General features: G+C 33.9%; 1 protein-coding gene across 5 annotated transcripts in view; it reads right to left on the reverse strand.

Annotated features, from left to right (window-relative positions):
• PHF20L1 (PHD finger protein 20 like 1) overlaps positions 1 to 20,784 on the reverse strand; it is a 78,874-nt gene that overhangs the window by 44,054 nt on the left and 14,036 nt on the right. For 3 of the 5 annotated variants that reach the window (XM_082674430.1, XM_082674431.1, XM_082674433.1), the window contains 6 exons: positions 16,618 to 16,789; positions 16,388 to 16,472; positions 12,581 to 12,669; positions 7,225 to 7,438; positions 6,517 to 6,645; positions 1,568 to 1,650 (listed from right to left, as the gene is read on the reverse strand). In XM_082674430.1, coding sequence (XP_082530556.1) covers positions 1,568 to 1,650; positions 6,517 to 6,645; positions 7,225 to 7,438; positions 12,581 to 12,669; positions 16,388 to 16,472; positions 16,618 to 16,789 — 772 coding nt within the window. Of the gene's footprint in view, positions 1 to 1,567; positions 1,651 to 6,516; positions 6,646 to 7,224; positions 7,439 to 12,262; positions 12,353 to 12,580; positions 12,670 to 16,387; positions 16,473 to 16,617; positions 16,790 to 20,784 lie in introns of all 5 variants that reach the window. The other 2 variants (XM_082674434.1, XM_082674432.1) reach the window with 2 other exon arrangements.

Below are 20,784 nucleotides of genomic sequence, written 5' to 3' on the forward strand. Positions count from 1 at the left end.
AACACTTAGCACAAAAATTAAGAGTATGGTTACAAAACATTTCACATTGAAATCAACCTGAATGAAAAAAAGGGGGGGAACAGCATCCTGTTCCTTAAAAATATAAAATAATTTACAAAGTTTTCATTAATGATCATTGGTCTCTTTGTTACAAAACTGGGAAGGACTCTCAAAATTTTTTTAATTATGTAAATAAAAACAGCCGAGTTACTCAATTTTTTTTCTTTGTTTTTTAAGCTCAGTTTCAAAATGTTGTACTTCTCTCTGAAATGGGCACTGCCCTCTACACTAACTTTCACATATAATAAATAATTTTCACAATCACATTCATCTCAGCAGGATTGTGCATAATAAAAGATTGACATTGTAATGAATTTTCCAGAAACATTTTATTACCCAAGTCCCTGATTTATTGCATTCTGAGAATACCATAAACAGTGGTGAAAATACAAAATATTGTTATATCTGGGACGTTGAATATAGTAATACACAGTAAAAAAGTCACTTAAAATTTGGTTGATATACTGACAATAACGGCAAAGACTTAACCGTTTGATGACCACAGAAAATCAGAAGGTATGATTCGCTGACATATTAATCAATTTAAAAGATCACTGATTCAATACAACATTAATGGAGGCACCAAAACAATGCACTGTTATCATATCAGGCCTAAAATAACCCTGAAAAACTCAATACAATATCAATTAAATTTGGACTGTTTTTTAAAACGCATATAGAGAAGAGCAACAGGTACTCATTTTAAAGTCTTCTTTATTAGGCTACTAATAAAGAAAATTAAAATAATACAAAAAGGGTATATTAAAACTACATTAAGGCTCAGATTTTAAAACAGGAGAACCAAGGAAATCCAGTTATGGCTATTACTGTGTTCTTATAGTCTTACAGTGCCCAAGAAGGTAAGCCCTTAGAAAATGGAAAAGCATGCACAGTCCACTATATACAGGTATTGTGGGAATCTGAAGGTAGCCAAGGCAAAATCTAGCAACTGCAACCTTCACTTTTAAATTCCTCTATTAGGTGGTTTAAAGACAGACCCTTAATAGTTTAAAAAAATTTTTTTTGTAGTTATTAAAATATACATCCTAGCAAAAATGTATGGCTCATTGATCAATTCATAAAACACATAGTCAGTCTAACAACACCAATTGTTACAATATAAAAGAAACTTCTTACAAAAGAAGCTTTATTAGATGTCAAAAAACCCTGTTTTAACTCACAAATGAAAAGTATTTGTGTAAGGGTCTTTTTGTAAGCTAGTTAAACGTGATCCAGCTGGAAGCCTATACCCTGGGATGCCTGCCTCCAGGCCTTCAACTGTTGGGGGACAAAGGCTTTAATGCCAGCCTACTGAAAATAAACACTAATGAAGTCTGTAGTTTATCTGTATACCTTGGAGAAGGCAGAGTTAAAAATATAGCATCAATTAATTACCTTCCTATTCCCATATCTGATCAAAAGGGCAATTTCAATTATGTGGATACTATAGCTCCTTGATCATTCCAGTTGGGAACCTTGAAAAAAATCAAATGCTACCATTTCATACCTGCTCCAGCATTGGAGCCGTTTCACTGTTGTCTTCCTTTTTTTCAGCACCATCCACCCCAACAGCTTTGGATGCCAACAAACCTTGAGAAAAATTGTACAGAAATTGCTTATTAGAAAAAATATCGACTTTCACACTAATTAACTTCTCAAAAATTTTAGCAGTTGAAATCCCCTATACTTTTTTATAGAAAGTAAATACAACACTCTCAGAAATTTACTTGTCAAAAATACAAACACCCTTAATAATGGCTCAAGGGGCTGAATTAGAACTTGAGAGTTGCTTACACAATTAGTTTTTAAAATAAAAAAATTAACTAAAAATACCCTTTTAAAAAAATCACACATATACACATTTATTCTGTACAAATTTAAATTTCTATGGTTTAATGTCCCAAAACCTAAGATGGCTTAAATTGTTAATACTTAGGCTTTGTCTATAACTGAAATAAAATATGGAATTAATATTAAGATATAAGGAATCCTTCCAAACAACCAGAATATAAAATAAGATTGTTGTTGTTGTTGGATTATTAGTTAAAAAAATACTTCCAATTTTTTATTTCACCTGGATCCTTTAACCTAAGCTTTACAAGTTTGTTTCTATACCCAGCTGTAGCTTACCTTCTTACAAAAGTGGTGAAAACATGGATGCATCCATTTTATGTTAATGTAAAAGAGTACAGATCCTTCCTACAACATTTGAACTTACTTAATATTATAGCCTCATTCTACAATTAATGAAATACACTGGGAGTTCCAGTTTTCACCAATATATACCATTAATTCTGAATTTTAGAAGACAGAATATTTTATCTGGAGTATATATAATTAACTTTACAAGACATTAAAACTCTGCTTTAATTTAGAAATTACAGGCATTTACTTAGTCAAGATTCTTTGCTAAGCACCAGATAGGTACCCTCAATGGAATCAAATTTATTTGCTGCTTCTTATGGCCACCAAGCACATAAAAAGTCACCAAAAATCATTTTTGTGTCATTTCAAAGTCAGGCACACAAAACCTTGGCCTCAAAGGAAGCATGTTTAATAACTGACAAAATAACAGTAAACTTACTTCAGCAATTGTACCATTATATTATTAACGCTGTCTACATCATATTTAATAGGAGAAAAAAGGTGCCCCAAAATGCCACCTAACTTCGAGCTACCCTGTGGCAACATCGCTTGACTTTTTCAGGTAACAATCTCAAAGATGTTAAGTAATCTAAGTGGAAATTCAAATATTAAAATTGTATTCTCAAAATAGTACTAGAGCCAAGTGTTAAATCAGGCAAAAGGCACCTTTCCACGATTAGATAATAAAGTTGAATATCTATCACTCAGAATTGTAATTCAAAACAGCAAAGGCTGAGAATAAAACAATGATTTTGATACAGCAATGATTGGTATTAAAACTGCTATTTGGTGCAGTTTGACATAATTCATATTGCTCAAGTCCCACACAGTATTAAGTGTAGGTTTAAATGGAGGAAAAAAGACCCAATGTATAAGTAATTTTACAAAAATAGTTTATAAATCATAAATTCAATCCTAACTATAATAATATAACTTTTGAACACATTTTTAGATGACTAAAAAAGATGTAGCACAGAATATTTCTTTAACATTTAAAGCTGCATTCACTAGGTTTTTCTTCTCTAGCTAATATTTCTGAGGTTAAATACTACTAAAAATAAAAAGAAAAATAATTAGGAAATTAGGTTCTTCTTTTGTAGGGAACTGAGTAGAGGCCCTACTTCGAAGGGGTACTCAAAGAGGACAAATATTTGCTATTCAATCTACTAAATACACTTCACGTTTTTCGTTTCCTTTCATATAGGTGGTGGAAATACTTTTAAATCATATCAATAGATGAAACAGATCACAACCTTCAAGAATTAATTGGAGGAAAATAAATACAAATGAAATTAATTTTTGTTATTTGCAAATATGTATTAATTATCAATATATTACTTATCAATATATTACTAACAAGTCCTCATCCAAATAAGATATCTACAAACATTTTAACAGAATGTGTTATGCAGTTTTAAGAAATTATTTAAGTATCAGGTAGAAGTAGAATATAAATTTTTGTAAGTCCCACCCACAAAGTGATAATTTCTCAATACTCTACTTCAGCTATAAAGTAGAGTTAGTCTCTCACTGCTGATAGGAATAAACACAACAGAGGCCAGAGCATCTGGTAATGGGGAAGACAGAAAGAGCAAAGTGGTTAAATTCATGGTCTACTTTTCATCCAGCGATTCCAAAACACAATATTCTTGCTTAGATTAAGAACCAAATATCCTGGATATTATTATCAATAACTTATTACTGGCCAATTCAAATCTCTGGGGTTTTTTAATTATTTTTTAAATTCCTTAAGCTGTACAAACATATCTAAACTGGCTGAATGTCTAGGAACTCCTAGAACTATTACAAACAGACCATGCACTAACTGCTGTTTCTTCTTTTACTCTCTGACAACCCGTACTTTAAAATCTACTCAAATTTGCTTACAGTTTGCTTGCAACTTTGTCCCAAAGTATAAACTTTATTATCTTTGTAAAATAGTTTGTTCTAAATCAGTATGCATAAAGTTATCAATAATTATCAATAAGGTACATGACAATGAAAAATAAGATTCTGGAAGAACATATATATACTATGCAACAATAATTTCAGTGTCTGCTTATTTGAAAATTTTGAAGAAAGCCATCCTATTCCATTCTCTGTAGAGAAATCATGTTTGGAATCTCTGTAGGGTGTATATATGAGGAAGAAACAGAAACAGAGTGAATAAATACATGAATTAAATTTATCCAGCTGCTGGTCCACTTATTTCCTGTTAGAACTATTTAAAAAATAAATAAAATGGTGTGCGTGGGGGGGGGGGTAATACATCAGAGCAGGCTGAGATGCTGCCATGTTACCAGCCTATTCCTCTCAGTAGTAAAGGGACAAAAAGACAGATATAAGTGAACTTGAGAAATTTAAAATATACCATAATTCCATAACAAAATTGCTATTTCATATTAGTTCTCATCTCTTTTTATGGTCCACAGATGAAATTTACTGTACAGAGGCAAGCCGGAGTTTCAATCATAAAAGACAATCTTAAAATATCTATTATCTTTTTGCATGGTATAGTTGTGACATGAAATCAGAAATAGATGCAGAGATGAACTATTAAAAAAACTAACATACATCTTCTGAGTAAATAAAGGGAAAAGATCATAACAGTTTCACATTCGTAAAATCTTATGCCTTTCTACTGTTGCCCAAACTATTACTTGTTGATTTGCGATTCCCAAGAGGAAGTGAAGACAAAGTCCCTCCACAGAAGGCACAGGGTGTTACTAAAGCAACCAGCATTAGAACTTCCTTGAGGTACATGGTAAAATGGTTTGCCCCCCACTACTGTCTTTTCAAGGCCAAGCGGAAATACTGCATCATTGTGGATTGAGCTGTTTTCTTACTTCTTTAAATGGTGAGCTTGAACTTCTCAGTAAGACACATGTAAGAGTATACTGACTGAAACTAAAATCAGATTATCCAGATTGTAGGAAAAACCATGATGCTGGGAAACTGGCAGTTGTAGCGTCAGTGTCACTTCCATCTTCCTTGATCTTGGCTCCCCCAATAAGGCTGTTTCAATCTTGGTATCACAGCAGTTAGAAGTACTATTCCACAGTACAGAGCTCGGAGTTCCATTATTCCAAGTCAAAACGGAAGTCTCAAGTTGCCATCATAATAATCACTAAGATAACATTTTGGCTTTCTCCAAAGCTAATAGTTTCTAAGGAAAAGGTGGAATGGGGATGGGTAAATTGATTTGAAATATTTCCTGTCCTGGGGCCAAATATATCCTTTATCAGAGAAAGGCACAAAAATAATATTAACAATGGAAAGACTAAATACTCTCACTTGTTGAAACCAATTATAATTACTTAGATGAATACTGTAATAAAACAGTGGCTCTAAAGAACCCTCAGCTGCAAAGTCATCTTTCAGTGGACTTACACTCTTTAGAAAATGGTCAAAATGTTTAATTTACATTTATTCTTGGGTCTGACAATGAAACCAAGCTTTTTCAAGTTATTTAAAAGAATGTCAACAAAGATTTACATAGCTTTATTAGGCCAAAGGCACAAAAAAATCATTTGTCCTTAAAATAAGAGCATATGACTGAATATTAATTAAAATATTTTACCTCCCCTTTTATAACATATACTCAGAAAAATTAAATATATTCACAATTTCTTTTAAAGATTAGAATCATTAGGCTGAATGGAACTGTGGGTCTTAGTATGACTGGCCCCTTCTTCTGTAAACACTAACCAGGCTAGAATTTCCAGTGCTTTTCATCATTCTAGTATTCTACTTCCTAATTACAACAAGGCATAGAGAAATAAGTCCAAATTCTAGAGACCAACCTGAAGATAAGAATAGAAATTTTTAAAATGTATAGAAGTACTTTTACATTGGGCATAACAAATTTGGGAGCTGAATTTAATTCAGTATTCATCTTCCCAACCATATATGGTACCATCTTTAATGAGACCAGTCAAGCGTAAGAATGTGTAATATTTAGAACCTCAGACATTATGTCACCACAAGTTGACAAAAGCATATAATTCAATTCTTAGAGAAACTACTCCTGCCACCCAGGTGATTTTAAAACTACGGAATTTTGTAACATTTGATCCTATGGATCCTCACAACATCCCTGTGAGGTAGGTAGAAAATATGTGATACTTTTCACATTTCCAACAGAAAAAGCCCCTGGTGTTGAAAGGGATGACCTTGAAGAAACAAAGCAACTGTCTTTCTCATTAACCAGTTAGCTTCACTAAACCAATAGATACATTTTCCTTTATTAAAAACAAACTACTATAAAATCAAACCCTCCATTTCCCCCCAAAAAGAATCATTGTAGTTTACCAGTAATCTTGTTAAGTCGAGCTCTCTTTGCCTGAAATGAGTTGCCTTGATTATTTTTCCTCTTGTTTGATAATGTGCTCTCTGGCTGTGGAAAGACCATCTTTGGAACGTTCTCTACATGAAGTCCTACTTTTAATAGAATATATATATGAGAGTTTATCTAGAATCCAAAATTAAAACACATGAATATTTTTAAAATAGCAAAATAATACAAAAGATCTGCACTTAATTTTTTCAATCTAGTGCTTGACACAACTTTTAAAAACACAAATCTCTCTAGACCAACATATGAGAAATAAAAAAACTACTAAGCAGTTATGCTTTAGGAAAGGAGTGACTTACTGCTTTTTCTGTATTATATATTGAAATGCATGCAGAAACATTTTAAAGGCTAAAGAAAACAAAACAAACAAACAAAAAAACCCACACAAAAGAAATCCCAAAACCTACTTGGTAGAAGTTACAAATCAAATTCTCAATGCATTTCTATTCAAGAATACTGAGGGTAACCATTATCAAGCACCCATATTAGGCCATTAATCTTCAGATCTGTAAGACGCTAAAAAACTTAACCATCATATTATGCTAGGAAAAAAATCCTAATAATTTCAACACATGTTCAAATTACAGGCAGCCAAAGGATTTGACTTATTCACTATGTGAGTTTACCACTGCCATAGGGAATGAATGTAAGAACATATTTTGTACCAAATGTTTCACTAGATGTGGGCAGATCTTCCTTCTTCTCAACTTCTGGTGTGGCTAGAGAAGCTGAAGTTTCTTCCTTTTTTGAAGGTACTTTAAACCATTTTCTCTCATCTTTCTCTTTATCTTTATTGCTGTTAGCGCTAGTCCGAGGTTTGTTCCCTGTTTTATTCTTGGCTGCAGCTGCAGCAGCTGCTTTGACTAAAGCTATCCAATCCTCCAAAGGAAAAACACAAAACATGTGAAGCATTAAAAATTAATTAAAATTTAATTATACTAATGAATAAAAACATGTATCACATTTTCAAAGCTATTTTCACTCACATGCACACAAATATAAAAATCAAATTAACTACATTTACAAGGTAGATCATCAACATGGTAGATTATCAAATTTAACAATCTAATCGGTTATATGATCTTACAGAAAATGGGAAAATATTCAATATCAAATACTCTTTTGATGGAATAAAATCTAAAATATAAGAAAACCTATGACAAATGTGGAATATTACATGACAGTCTACCTTAGGGTTTAAACGTTGAATTATGTTTCTTCTCTATAATGCAACAGATCATAAAAGTAATAAGAAAAAAAAGCTTATGTTGTAATTCTGCAAAGATTAAAAGAAACATATAGTCAGCCCGCCCTATCCTTGGGTTCTGCAGGCGTGTATTCAACCAACTGCGGATCAAAAATAGTTGGGAAAAAGAATTCCAGAAAGTTCCAAAAAGCAAAACTTGAATTTGCCATGCTCTGGCAACTATTTACATAGCATTTACACTGTATTTACAACAATTTACATAGCTTTTACCTTGTATTAGGTATTGTAAGTAATCTAGAGATGATTTGGGAGCATGTGAATAGGTTATATGCAATATTGTGCCATTTTATAAAACGGACTTGAGCATCTACAGACTTTGGTATCCATGAGGGTCCTGGAACCAATCTCCTGCAGATAATGAGGGACGACTGTATTACCACTGAGCAAATTACTATTGCTTATTAGGAAGAATGTATCACCCAAGGTAAGGTCAATTTCATAGAAATCAAAGTATGATTTTATTATTTTTTAAAGCTTTTAAAGTTTGGATACCTATTTATCACAACAGCTTAATATTACTAGTAAAAAAAAAAAAAAGAGCTACTTGACTTGACCAAGGTAAAGTACACACTGTCAGACTCCAGTTTAATTTCCCTCCCTCTACAATTTCCTGAATCTGTATTAGTTACCATTCTTCTGAGATGCAAATATTTATATTTCCTGTGATAATTTTTTTAGTTTGTGGCTAAATAATTTTTACTGTTTTACTTTTAACTAAAAACACTTATTGTATTATGGAAAGATGTAAAGAAGTGGTACTAACATGTAAATTTTCACAAAGGCTCTTTTATAACAAATATTTGTAATATCTCTACAGAGTTAATCTTCAACTGATGACTGATGCCACTAAGCTATCAAACAGACCATTGATTCAGACTCAACCAAAATGTGTAATACGTTAAATTCTTAGTCCAAGCAACTAAAAACAATTTCACAACATCAAATGCATTTAATTCATGGGTTACATTAACAAACATAGGCCATTAAGCAATTCAAGTTGATGACTCCTCAGTCTTGAAAATATATGGCAGAGACAATAAGCCATTAAAAGCAAACATACAAAATCTGTCTCTCTCTCCCCCATGACTGAAATGAACTGAAAACATCATACGATGTTCTACCTAACACATTCATTCACCAATTTTCTATTGGATACCCTATTACATATACCAGGAAACATGCTAAGCTAATAAAAGATGCTAGATGAAAACCCCAGGAACCCACTGGCCTGGAGTGACCACATCTTTGCTCCTGCCTGGAAGACACTCAATATCCAGATTTCCCCGTATTTTAAACTACATCCCCAATGCATGTCTTATTAGAAAATGAATTATGACAAAGTTGTGAAATAATTTTTTTTTTTTTTTGAGGTACGCGGGCCTCTCACTGTTGTGGCCTCTCCCGCCGCGGAGCACAGGCTCTGGACGCGCAGGCTCAGCAGCCATGGCTCACGGGCCCAGCCGCTCCAGAGCATGTGGAATCTTCCCGGACTGGGGCACGAACCCGTGTCCCCTGCATCGGCAGGCCGACTCTCAACCACTGCACCACCAGGGAAGCCCCGTGAAATAAAATTTTATATCTCTAGTTTGTAAAACCAAAGAACAGCAGATGCACCAGTATTGTCCAATCCAAGTTTTACTTAGAATCACCTCCTTTTTTAGTCCTGCCCATAACGAACTGACAGGCAAATAAAATTAACTATAAGACAATGTGACAGGAGAGACAGTAGAGAATAAACAAAATATTACAGGAGAACAACAAAATTTTGCCTGAAGAGAAAGACTAGTGGAAGGCTTCAGGGAAAATGATAAATGATTTGAACCCTAAAGTAGGAATTTGCTAGGGAAAAAGGCAAAGAACAAGAAATGGACACTCCAAGCAAAAGGAAAACCATTAAACAAAGGGGTGGCAAAGTGTACGCTAATAGGAAAGAGGGGTTTAAGGTCAAGGAGCAATCTGGGTGACTTAAGTATCATGGCTAAGTTGAGCCTTGAGACTAACATTTAAGTAGAAGGAAAAAAGCAACACCAATGAAAACAACTTATAGAGTGCCATCAACAAAGCAGAAAGAAAAACAGGAGTAAGTACAACAGGCAAGCAAAGGCAAGTGATAATTCAGCAGAGATCATATGTTTGCAGTCTTATTAAGAACAGGGCATTTAATTCTGGGTTCCACATTGCAAGGAAAATTTTAAGTTGTTAAGAGAAATGCTAAAAGATGCCGGGGATAAATTCCATGCCCAGTTGTTTTCTCTCTCCAATAAAGAGAAAACTAGAAGAAAGAGATTCATGCTGTACTCTTTGAAAGTGAAATTAGATAAAACAGTTCTTGATCACATGACTTGTTAATCATGGGAATCGCTGCAGTTGCGTGATTAAAGAATTCTCCCATTATTTTGTTCTTCCATTTTTTAATTGGAAAGATTCACTATCAAAAAGAACTCGTGTAGGGACTCTGGCGGTCCAGTGGTTAAGCCTTTGCCTTCCAATGCAGGGGGTGTGGGTTTGATCCCTGGTCGGGAGCTAAGATCCCACATGCCTCGGGGCCAAAAAACCAAAACATAAAACAGAGGCACTATTGTAACAAATTCAATAAAGACTTTAAAAATGGTCCACATCCAAAAAAATCTTTGAAATAAATAAATAACTGGTGTGATCCTTCCATGAATGAGAACTAAAGATGTTTCAAAGTTTCCTGTAGATAACACAGAGCACTGCACTATAATGAACACTATAATGAAATCGGGTATGAGTTCAGTCACTCTGCACACTATGGTTGAGTGAAATTTTAGGTAAGTCATTCTCTAAATTCTGAATTCCTCAACTGTGAAACAGAAATATCAGCTATACCTATGTCAAAGGATTTGCTATAAGAATCCAATGAAACAATGCATACAAAAAATGTTCTAAAAATGGTAAAGGATCTTATGAGCCAATCTTTAACACTAGTGAGTTACAGTGTAAATTTTATATCAGCTCACTCTCAAGAAGAAAAATAGGTGAGAAGAAGCTACAGAAAGTTTAAAGAAGAACATTTCCACACTGCATTTATTTGATTCCTTATCCTTTGCTGGTTTAATAAAAGAAATTTTACTGTATAGTTTTATAAAGGAATTCTCAAAGGACTCAAAATTTAGATGATAATATGCAAAGTGGGATTCTCTTAGCACGGCCCAAACACCTGGTTTATTAAGACATTCAAAAAATAAGAACATTTTATAAAAAACAATTCTACAAATGTTTTGAATATGCTCGTAATTAAAAATTATGAAGAAAATGTAAAATTAAAGGAAATATACTACTAATATTTTCTTCTCAAGTTTGTACTTGACATTGATTTTAATGTTAACTACATCATGGTGTGACTAGAATACTAATTAAAAATAAACATCCAATACATCCAAAAAATTAATTTTTACAACTTATTATTTTACCACGAACCAAACTGGCTCAATGTCTCTTTGGAAAAAATAAAGTTTCAAGGTTAGTGCCATCTCATAAACATTCGAATGACTAGAATGACAAAATAATATTTTTAAAGCAAAAAAAAAAAAAAAAATGAGAATTTTAATTAAACAGGTACTAACTTCCCAATGTTTAAATCAATCTTTCCATGCAGTAACCAAGGAATCACACCACTGAATGCTTAAGAGAACATTTTATTTATACATACAAGTAGGAAGACACAAAGCAATTTCACAATCAAAAGCATTTCCATTTTAAATGGCATTTCCACATTAATTGGGGGAAAAAAAAACTCTGCTAGCTGATGATTTCAAAATTATATTTTTGAAAACCACATCACTTAAAACACTCACGCACTTCTCAGAAAACATCAAAAATAATTTTTTTAACTGTGATAGTCTACGTTCTAGACTACTAAATATATACACTTGACTGGAACTGACCATGTGATTTCAACACAGTTCAGGATGATATTTTTTACTGCATGTTATGCAATAAATATGTAGCATATTTCCATATTAGACATTTTTATAGATCACTTTCAATTTCTTAAAATTAATTGTAGGTCCAGGTGCTGAAAATCCCAAATAACAGCAGAACATAAAAGAAAATATTTTAAATTTCTACCGGCACCTTTTCTTTCCAGTATTTCAGGAAACATAATCAACCATAATGGAATTATGGTTTTAACTTCATCCCAGATTCTCCTTCAAATGCTTACCGTTCATTCTTGCTTTGAGCAGTGACAAAGCATGTAATACACTGCTTACAACATATAACTCAGAAAGCCCTACCTGAAACAGCCTACAGAGTGTCAGGTAAGCGCCTTTTGAAAGAAGATTAACGACTATGATTTATAGAAGAAAAGAAGAAGATAAGAAACTCAATATAAAATTTTATATTAAAAATTAACTTTCTAAATGATACTATATACCAGGAAAAACAAAACAAAATTAAAAAAAGGCACTTACCTCACTTCCCATAGACTGGTTACACGATCCAGCTGGGTCGATAGGACAACACCAGCTTAGTGGATGCTGGGATTTCACCTGGAACAGAAACTAGTGACCTATAACTTTAGCAGGTCTAAAACCAAAGAAGCAAAAATCAAGTGTATAATTTATTTTACATTCTAAGCTTCTCTTTCTTGCTGCTATTTGGGGCTATCAGCACATAATCCTACAATTAGTTCACTTTAAAATATATATATGTCTGTATATATATATTTTGATCAGTCACCATTCAAGAAAACATCCCTGCGGGTAGCTAGGAATGCTGAACACTCTTACCTGCCCCTTAGCATCCTCGGGCATGGCTTTAATGTGCATTCTCTTTAAACAACGAATAACTCCATCATAAAACTGAACTGTGAAAGTTCCTGAAATGGGAGTGAGTCAGCATCATTAGAAAATACAATTCAACCTTACAGCAACACATGATATAGAACAAGTAATGCCCTGACAGAAATAAACACCCTATGATTGCAGTAACTGCAAAGACACACCCCTGCTAAGGACCCCACCAAGTTTACTGAGTTTATTGTCTCTTTCCCTGTAAAAATAACTTTGACTTCCCTTATAAAGTACACGAATTAAATCTTGATAAGTTAGTTGCATGTAATTTTGATTTTTACTGGAGGATTTTAAACAATTTTAAACTGGAGGATTTTATAACAATTTAGGTATATGTTTAAATAACATATCAGGTATGTTATACCTGAAGAAAATAAAATCATTAATTATAAAAATGTATAATATTTCTAAGAATCATCATTTGTTCTCTTTGAAAGCTTCTAAATAATGGAGAGAAAGATCTGCTATAGGGAAAAAATCATTTTCTCAGGAAAGGATTATTCCTTTGCAAGATTAATTAACTGGCAAAGAAGAATTATAGATTCACAGGCTTTTCAGCTAGAAAATATACATATCATCTGCATACCAGTCTTCCTGTGCAGATAAGAACACTGACTTCCAGGGAGGCGAAACGCTGCATCCAATGACAGCTAAGCAGCAGCCCAGCCATTAACTAAAAACCCTGATTCCCCTGTCTTTCCCACTGAACGATTCTGCTTTTAGGACTCAATATTCTGTTTACATGGCTATTTCAAAGCATATTCACTTTTTGTTACAGACTCCATGCTTTCAAGTCTTTTACAGTACTATCAGAAAATATATCAGTTACGTAGATTTTATACTTATGGAAATTCCAATGTTTTTCTATCATTTCCTATACAAATGAGGGCAGAGTGCCACTTCAAGTAAACAGATACTTGACCTTTACAAAAGAGGTATAAACAATTGGCGCCAAAGCCAATAAATCTACGCACAAGGATTTTTCTTTTCTTTGTAATTTGAATAACACCATTGATTTCATACCTTTCTATAATTAGCATAATGTACAAATCACAGATATAAAGATCTAAACCCAAGTTATGAAAACAACTGATGAACTAAATAGCAAGAATGTGAAGAATCTGGGAAGACTGTGAGAATGCCAAACCACACGAACCCCTTACACCCCAACATGCTTGCCCCTGTCCTCCTCTCCTTCTTCACAGGGCACTGCCGACAGCAGCAGGCTCTTCACTACGCAGACCGTGCATTCATCCCTCCCTGCCATTGCTCACACTGCTTCAGCTGCTGTGATGCCGTCCTCCTTCCTAACTCCAGCCCACTCTTCAAGGGTCAGCTCTTCAAATCCCACACATAATATGAAAACTTCCCTGACCACTCCAATCTACACTGATTTGCCCCTTCTCTTCAACTTCTCTAAGACATACTACATATACCTAAATGTTCACATTTGTTAGTTTTGTTTAGCTTTTGTAGTGAACAGAAAACTCTTTGAGGGTTTCCTTTTTCTTTCTTTTTTTTTCAGGGGGGGCGGGGGGATAGTGGCAGGCGGCGGGGGAGGCTCATCCACCATGTGGGACATACAGAAAAATGACCAAATTAATACTTCCCATGGAAATTTTTTAAAAACAAGTTATATCTGCCAATATTTCACTAAGGGCTTACTCAAAACTACTGCTGAAATGGCAGAGGCTGCAATCAGTAACATCACTCTTCCACTGATGTAAGCTTAAATTTCTATATAACATGCCCATGAACAAACAGAATAGAATAAAAAATGAAGGTGGTTTGTTTTTGTGCATGTTGTATGTGTGTACGCATATACTGGTAAAAGAAGCTTTAAGCATGGAAGAAAGGTCCCAAAGCTCACACATTTAAAGAAATCTCTCCTAATGATGAGAGAGCATTGTTTAATTTTGCTTCACTTTGTTCCATTTTGGGTAGATCCTATTAACCTACGAAACTGATTCAATACTTCTTTTCCTTCCAAAAATTGTTACTGACTGCCTACTCTGTGCTGGGCTCTGGACTAGACACTTGGGGAGCCAGTGTGAGTTAAGACACGGGAATAAGAGCTCCATAACACAGCTCTCCAGAAGTATTAAGTGAACAGTGATTTAAAGGCCCCACTAGAAATGAAGTAACCTGCAAACTTAATAACTGAGATGTCCCTCAGGTGACCAGTAATGAACTCATAGCCATATTTGTTATTTCAATTAGGTAAACCAATAAATTGGACCTTGGCTTTTGTAAAGTTACATTATCATTTCTAGCTAGACAACTACGATTTACTTTTTTACACCTAACATTTTTAAATATATGTCTTTTTAAATGTTTTCCTCTTCTATCTTCTCTTACCTCAATTTTTCTCATTTTTTGTTAGTTTAAATTCTCAGCTTAAATCCCTTCCATGCTTCCCATCACCTCCAAGTAAAATTCAAATTCTTTAGGAAGACTACAGGATACTTCACATGCCGATCCTTGCTTCTCTCTCCCACCTCTTCTGCTATTCTACAACCTTTAAAGGAATCCTTCATTCCAGTCACATCAAAGATTTGCAGTTCCTTAAAAATGGCATGCCTTTCTACTATTCTTTTGCATACACCATTTCTTCTGACAGAAAAACCTTTTCATCCGTCCTTTTCTAGATAACTTGTGTGGCTTTCAAGATACAGTTTAAAGTACGTATCCCCTTACTTAGGTTAAATGCCCTTCTTGCAAAGAAGTTGTCACTCAATGTGTTTTTTTCTTTTTTTTTTTTTCGGCCATGCCATGTGGCTTGTGGGATCTTAGTTCCCCGACCAGGGATTGAACCCAGGCCCTCGGCAGTGAAAGTGCTGAGTCCTAACCACTGGACTACCTGGGAATTCCCTCAATGTGTTTCTTTAGTAAAAAGAATGAATGAGTGGTTGAGTTTAAGAAATAACTAATAGAAAACTAATGTATTTTGGAAAATATGCTTAGAAGTATTTCACGACTGTTTTAAATGAGATTTTAAACAATTTAAAAAATAAAATATTTAAGTATATTTCCAATAATAATTTAATGCCTTTCTAAATTAATGCCTTTCTAAATTAATCTACAATTTTTAAAATTCATCACCTGTCCAACAGGTTCTCTCATTTTATGCCACACTAACACACCTGATTTCTGTGGTACTTTCAACATTTCTGATAAGTTCAGTAACTTTTGCTCAGTAGTAATATTAGATACCACAAAAGGCTATTTAATTCTCAATTATCTACAGAAATCAAGAAAAAAAGAGCAGGGAGAAAAATTCAATAAAGGAAATCCTCAATTGATAAGTTCTATACTCTTTCCTCAGAAAACTGTACTGTTTCACTTCCAAGTTGAACTGATTTGAATTTTCCTATATCTTTAGCACTCAGGTTGAGATCTTCATAAAATAACTTAGCCAACAAACTGGAAACAGAGAAGTAGAAATAAAATGCATATAATATAAGCCTGTCAACTGAAAGCTGAAAGATTTTAAGCAACTATTTACCTCTATTAATTTAAACAGTCTATTTAGGCAGTATATTATGTATCATCTTATTGTATACAATATATAACATACTGGATGCCCCTAAAAAAGAGTATTATTAGAAGATTCATTAGGTAAAGTATAAAACAAAGAGAAGCAACAGCTATATGTAACAATTTCATACATTAATTAAAATTAGAACTATAGTTAAATTTTACTATAAATCCCATTTTAATTCTCAGATCATTCCAAACACATACCTTCTTTGTTAATCGCCTCAATCTTGGCAGGGTAATAGCGACAGTCTGTCCAACGAGCCAGAACTTCTTCTCCGGCTTTAAAATCCTATTTTAAACAACTTTCAAGATCAATACCATGTATAATAAATAAGCACTTCCTTAATAAAAAACAAGCTTTTGTAAAATTTAACAGAATTCCTTTTAAAAATACATCATTACACATCTGGCAAACAGAAAAGCTTGCTACTTACAAAGAAGTCTTCCTCGTCTTTTAGCCCTTCTTTTCTTAATGCAGGTCTCTCAAGGGGTCTCAACCTATTGCTATCCCAGTAAATCCACTCATCATAACGATGACTCCAGCGCTCAAAATGGACCAACATCTTGCCCTCCTCATAGTCGATTTTTTCAATTCGTGATGGATACCTCAAAAATAAAAAGAGCCTTCATATCAAAAGAAAATTCTTACATTTGTTTATACAAAGTATTAACTGAAATACTGCTTACTATTACAACCATAAACAAAACAATATGGATCCATATTTTTAAACTACTGACCAACAAAGTTTGCTTTATTCTTTGTCTTTTCTTTTTAATGACTGTTCTTAAGACCTAATGAAATAGTCTGATACACTCCCAGTGGAAATATAAATTATATAATTTAGAATATAAATTGTGCTGTCTTGGGAAATAATTTGATAACATGTATCAAGTGCCTTAAACATATCCCTCCTTTTTGACCAAATAATTCCAATTCTGGAACTATATACACAAAACATTTATAATAACAGAAAGCAGAAATCATATGATTAAGAAAACTGAAGACTGTCTATAACTATACAAACAATGGTATATCCACTGAATGGAATATTATATAGACTTTAAATGTAATGCTTACAAACGATTTATAATGTAGGAAAATGTAAAAAAGTAGTACTATGTTCACTAGAATTATAAGTATAGAAAATAAATTTGTCTAGCAAAAAATATCAACATGTACATTTATCTCTATATGGCAAAAAAAAGTACTTTCCCTTTTCTGTTTTTCTACACTTTCCAATATTTTATAATGAGCATCAATGATGGTAGGGAAAGCTCAAACCTTCAATTTAAAAATATAAAAATAATATCACATTGTTCTGTCTTCATGTGTGCTGATTCTCTCATGATGAATTCCAAAATAAAAATTAGTTAACTTGAAACTTTTAACACAAACAAGCCCTCTTCAAAAAAAAATATATATATATAGGCCTATTCATTCCTAATGTACTGTATTAAATGTTCACAGTGACTCATCAGAATTCAACAGCAGCACATGGTAGATGATTCAGCCATAGAGTTTATCTCATACTTTTGCTGGGTTTTGATAAATCTCAATTTTTTATTTTCCCTGTGGAATAAATGTAAATTTATATTGTTAACATAAATTTAAATATAAAGCACAACAGACCTCACATAACTTTGAAATCTAGGCACCGACTACTACCTGCTTCACATATCCCTCATGCTGTTCAAGGCCTTTTATGCGTCTCCAGAGCCCTGAATTGTTCCTGGTATAGCTTCTTTCCTTACTTCAGTCTAAGGAACTGAACTGTTTGGAGTTTCCTCAAACACAACAATGCACTGTCAAACGTCTGTGCTTTTGTACCTTCTGTTCTTTCTGCCTGGACCTAAGCTGCCCTTCCCTTCCTCTGTACGCTCATCATTCAAGACTTGGTTTAACATGTAGTCACTTGTGTGAAGATTTCCCCAGCTCCCCGCCCCCTGGTGCTCTCACTTGCACCCGTCTCATCGTAATCATCTCTGTGCACGTTCCTAAACTGTGTGCTGCGGAGCATTTACAGCCCTTGAGACATTAATACGTGTGACACAAAAAAAGGGTCCCGTGGTCAAATAAGCTAGGAAAATACTGGATTAAATAAACCGTTTTCTTTACTGAAAGACTTCTTGGTCCTGCCAATAAGACAGAAATAAAGCATGCACTATTATCAAACCATGTCACTCTTTCATCACAAAGTATTTATGAACGTTTCCTGAGAGAGTAGAGGTCTAAGGAACATGATGTTAGCAACTACTCTGGCCTGTGAGTTTCGGGGACTGAGTCATGGCCACCTTTGTACCCCCAGCATCCTCACAGTGACAGACACACTGGCTACTCAGGGAATGCTCGGCATGAATAAGAAGTGACGTTAAAGAAAGAAAATCTGCACATTTCTTCAGAACTAAGAAGGCTGTCGACCCAATTATAACCTTATGTTAGATCTTAAGACTTTTTGAGGGAATAGGTGTGGGTAAGGAAACGTTCTGTCCAAGAAAAGCATGAAAACAAGAAAACCTAGGGGATTAATATACTCCCTGAGGTGGATATGCCGATTCCACTCACTTAGAATCAGTGCTGTAATGCTTGTCTTTTGCAGTGTTGCTTTGTTTTTGCTGCTTTGGTTTTTAAAACATAAAAAATGTCAGTAGCATTAAGGGAAGCTCAGAGATACGGCTGTCCTTTAGTTTATTTTTCAACATTCACTAGCCACTTAACTACTATAAACAGATGTTCTATCAGTTCTAAGTTTCTAATTTATGTGTTTATTATCACATCTTTCTGATTTTGAAAAAAAATTGAAAGTTTATTCCATAAGTTCCTTCAAATTCTAAATGTACACAATTAAATGGTAGGTTAAAAGGAAACATAATTAACTCTTCTCTTCAAGGAGCTTAGCTTAGTGTTAGATGAAGAGAGAGCAGCAGAATATTGACAGAGTCATAAATCCGTCAGGCCCTATGTTCTTTCTTTACTGAGCATCAGCTGATTTTTATATGCCTTATCTCATTAGATCCTGGTAACCATCCAAGGTACAGATAACACAGTCACCATTTAACAGATGAAGACTGTCCAAGGATACACATGGTAAGAGTATTCAAAGTCAAAGCTAACTGGCACAAAAAGCCTACAGGATAAATGGGATAAGGCCTGTATCAAAGTAATTATACCATACATGGTAAACTGGTAAGTATATATAACATTTTTTTTCTCCTTTGTATATCAAGCTTTTATTTCTGAAAAACCATGAATATTGAGGTGGACATATAATAACAATTATTTGGTAGGGGCCCAGATGTTATGCTTTTGACATAGCATGAGGTTAATGACAACATTACAGCAAAGGTATCTAAAAAGAAAACAAAAATTCTTGCCAGAGTTGATTCTCTCATTAACAGATTTCCTAACAAATTTAGTTAGTTCTTCCTGAAGATAGTGAGCAGTGGGATACTAACTTCATGCTAATTTTGACTATGATTTCTCTCTGCCACTATATTTTTTTTTGTAATTTGAATATACTTTATTTTTTTCATTGATGTATAGTTGACTTTTCAAAAATTCAACATAAGATGCTATAATTAATTGTTCAGAGAAAATTGGAGCATTCACTGAAGGTTCTTGGGAGACATTATGTTGGTCTTGGTGGGGAACTTTAAGGATTTAGACCTAATGAACATGGTACGAAGGTAAAGTGTATACATAAAGCATTGCTCATTTATTCAATCAATGTTCATTTACTTAAAACCATCATGTGACTCAGAGTTAAGCAATCGACCAGACAAGGAAGATTCAGACAAGTAGACTGTCGTTTCTGTCCTCATGGACCTCAGGATCAGAGATTGGAGGGGCACTTCAAGGAAACAGTTCCCTTTGGCTAGGCTACATGGTAAGCAGTTAAGGTGAGTAAAGGAGAATAGTGGGACATCAGACTGGACTGGTTAGCTAGGTTCAAACTAAAGGGCTCTGAAACAGTGAACTACTGAAATGACCCTTCATTCATTACATTCAAATAGGGAATCCCATAAAGTCTGTACTTAATTTGGTTATCAGTTACACCTTAGAAAAAAATCCTAACATCAACATCTTTGCTATACACGTAAAATGCACAAAATGGCGATTTAACATATAGTTCTATACAGTGAAATGATTTCCTTGTTCAAGATGGCCCATAGTAATAATGCCTTGATACACACAGTGAATAAAAAATACTTCCAAACAAATGCATTCACAAATGCCTCTAGATCTTGAACGACAGCAATATTATTTTGATGCACAATTTATGTTTTATCATAACTGAGTGTGAATGGAATGTAAGATTTTTCTTACTGAATTTGGTAGATATCATGATATTTTGTTTCTTTTTTTTTTAAAGAATGAATCATGGAAAGCTGTTAAGAGTAAAGAATAGTGATTACACTGAGTCCCAAACATTTATAAATGATGCGGGAAAAGATTTGAAAAGTAGGAGACTGGGGTTTCAGAGTTAAAACAATTAGAGATAAGAAGAAAGAAAGAAAAAAAAAAACATAGTTGGCATCTCTCCAGGGCTCAAAGAAAGAGATGGAGAGAAGGCAACCTCACTAGGACTATGATCCCTCAACGC

This window comes from Grampus griseus (assembly GCF_964374135.1).
Source record: "Grampus griseus genome assembly, chromosome: 17".
NCBI classification, from domain to species: Eukaryota; Metazoa; Chordata; class Mammalia; order Artiodactyla; family Delphinidae; genus Grampus; species Grampus griseus.